This window comes from Mandrillus leucophaeus, unplaced genomic scaffold (assembly GCF_000951045.1).
Source record: "Mandrillus leucophaeus isolate KB7577 unplaced genomic scaffold, Mleu.le_1.0 Scaffold956, whole genome shotgun sequence".
Lineage (NCBI taxonomy): Eukaryota > Metazoa > Chordata > Mammalia > Primates > Cercopithecidae > Mandrillus > Mandrillus leucophaeus.
In genome coordinates, this window is record NW_012110430.1 from 652777 (window position 1) to 655601 (window position 2825).

At 43.2% G+C, this 2825-nt stretch overlaps 1 protein-coding gene across 1 annotated transcript in view; it reads right to left on the bottom strand.

Moving 5' to 3' along the window:
* Window positions 1-1056: 1056 nt before the first annotated feature.
* The window catches only part of LOC105532406, a 63314-nt gene continuing 61545 nt past the window's right edge, over window positions 1057-2825 (bottom strand). The window contains exon 4 of the mRNA XM_011970581.1: window positions 1057-1323. Coding sequence (XP_011825971.1) covers window positions 1057-1323 — 267 coding nt within the window. The remainder of the gene's footprint in view (window positions 1324-2825) is intronic.

The following is a 2825-nucleotide window of genomic DNA, read 5'->3' on the forward strand; positions in this document are numbered from 1 at the left end:
ACCCATTCTTCCAGGTAGTTACTATTTTGATTTTTACCATCTCTTGGGTGGGCTCTTTGGCATTGTGTGGGTTTCTTTTCTTCTAACAGCTGGGGAAGTAAGCTGGCCTTGCTATTCCCCAGACCTGAGGAGGAAGAAGCCAGTCTCTGGGAATCATTTAAAAAATTCCAGCCCTCCTCTTCTGTCTTTCAGAACAGAACTTTTTGTTGGGTAAGCTTTTTGTTGCTGCTGTTTTTTGTTGGAGGGGCTTTTCCCTCTGAATTGGAAAAGTCTGAGACTCAAATGCTTAGGGAGAAAGAGCCAAAGTAGGTCCTTTGGCGTGTTTTGGTTCTAGGCTGCACTTGGTTGGCTGAGACAAAGTATTTCTCCAAATAGCCCATGCTTATATATCAATAATAATGCTTTTACTATTTTTCACAATCTACATTCTTCAACTCAATAATATTGATACTCTATCTGGTATAATCTATGGCTGGCAATGATGATGTGGATTTAGGTTGTAATAGATGTAGTATATGCTTTGACTTGAAAAATGCTGTTAGGGATGTGTGGGTGCTGAGATGTAAGCGCTATAATGCTTATATTTTGTTCTGAAGATTTCTTTAAGGTTTTCTAAACTCACTGGTTGAAGGGCTGAAACACATGAGACACGGGGGTTGAAGCAGTCTAGCTTAGCAGACGCTTAAGTTATTCCAACCCCAGTCTTGATGGAGGTTGATGCAAGCTGTTGGAGAAAGGACAAGACTCAACCCAAGCACCTGAGTGTGGCCTCCAGTTGGATCAAAGAAGAATAGGAATTTGGGAATAAAACTGTTTTTTTTTTTTTTTTGCAAGAACCGGCAAAGTTTTAATGCTTAATAACAGCACAATTGACCAAGGTCCAAGATGTGAAGATACCATGTTTAAGAAACTGGGGGTAAATCACTCTATAGACTAACTATATAGTATGTGATAAAAATGCACACTTTTTATAATGTAAAACCTGTCTACACATAGTAGTTAGCTGCAAAAAGCCATTCAATCTTCTCTTGGCTTGGAAAAATGGTGTTCCAGATTTCAGTATAAATTATTAGCAACCTTCACCTCTTGTGTGGCAGGTATCTTGTTTTCACCTTCCAGTTCTTCCACCCCAGGCTGTGTCATGAGATCTGCGATGTTCTTCTTCAGATCATCAATACAACTACTCATATCATCAATTCTCCCAATGATCTGGTCAGACATGGTCTGAAATTTATCTTGGATCTGCTGCAGGAGTGTCTGCACCACTGAGGTAAGTTCCTGCTCAGTCTTGGGGTCAGTCTTGGCTATATCCCTGGTGCCCAGCTTGGTGGTGATTGTAAAACATTTTTTAACCTATTCTGGGACCTTAAGTTCTTTGTGTAACATGGGAGGAGATATGTAATGAGGGGACTATTAATTTATTTCAGGAACAAGTAGAGACTTGCTAGTGGGAAGAAGATCCATCTTCTTAAATTTGTAGGGTATTGGCCAAGTTCAGGAATTTCACAGTGATCTCTGTGTTGGCATTTTTGGGTTATGTTCCTGTGTAATGCACGTTGCATGATCTTTCTAGTGAGTTTGATTAGACAATCTAGCACAGCTTAATTTGATTTTTCTAAATAGCCAGCATGAGTTTTCTCTAGGTTGTTTCCCAATAGACTCTGCGTATATGGACAAGATTTTTTGGTTAGGCAGACTTTACTTTTTGCAGGAGCAGCCTTTAATATGGGGACATGGAATGTCCAATTACCAGAATGGGGAGGACTTTGCTCTGTGGCCTCTTCCCATCCTAGAGGTCGTATTCCCTCTAAGTAATCTATTTTGTTTTTTAGAGACAAGATCTCATTCTGTCACCCAAGCTGGAGTACAGTGGCACAATCATAGCTCACTGTAGCCTCCAAACTCCTAGTCTCAAGCAATTTTCTCTCTTCAGCTTCCTGAGTAGCTAGGACAACAGGCTCAGGCCACCAAACCCAGCTAAATTTTTTAAAAAGGTTGGTTTTGAACTCCTGACCTCAAGCAATCCTCCTGCCTTGGTCTCCCAAAGTTCTGGGATTATAGGCATGAGCCACTGTGCCCTGCCCCTGTGGGTAATTTTTACAATTACTATTAATATATATTTATTTTTGAGACGGAGTCTCATTCTATTGCCTAGACTGGAGTGCAGTGGCATGATCTTGGCTCAGTGCCACCTCCGCCTCCCGGGTTCAAGCAATTCTGCCTCTGCCTCCTGAGTAGGCACCCGCCACCATGTCTGGCTAATTTTTTGTATTTTTAGTAGAGATGGGGTTTCACCATCTTGACCAGGCTGGTCTTGAACTCCTGACCTCGTGATCCACCTGCCTCAGCCTCCCAAAGTGCTGGGATTACAGACGTGAGCCATCACGCCTGGTCTAATTATTACTATTACTCTTTGAGACAGGATCTCTGACACTGTCACCCAGGCTGTAGTGCAGTGGCACGATCATAGGCTCTCTGCAGTCTCAACTTTCCGGGCTCAAGTGATCCTCCCACCTGAGCCTGCTGAGTAACTGGTACTACAGGTGTGCACCATCATGCCCTGCTAATTTTTTTTTTTTTTTTTTTTAAGTAGAGACAGGGTTTTCCTTTGTTGCCTAGGCTGCTCTCAAACTCCTGGACTCAAGTGGTCCTCCCACCTCGGCCTCCCAAAGTCGTGGGATTACAACTGTGAGCCATCACACCCAGTCCAATTACTTTTAAAAAAATTTCTAGGGGGCCGGGCGCGGTGGCTCAAGCCTGTAATCCCAGCACTTTGGGAGGCCGAGACGGGCGGATCACGAGGTCAGGAGATCGAGACCATCCTG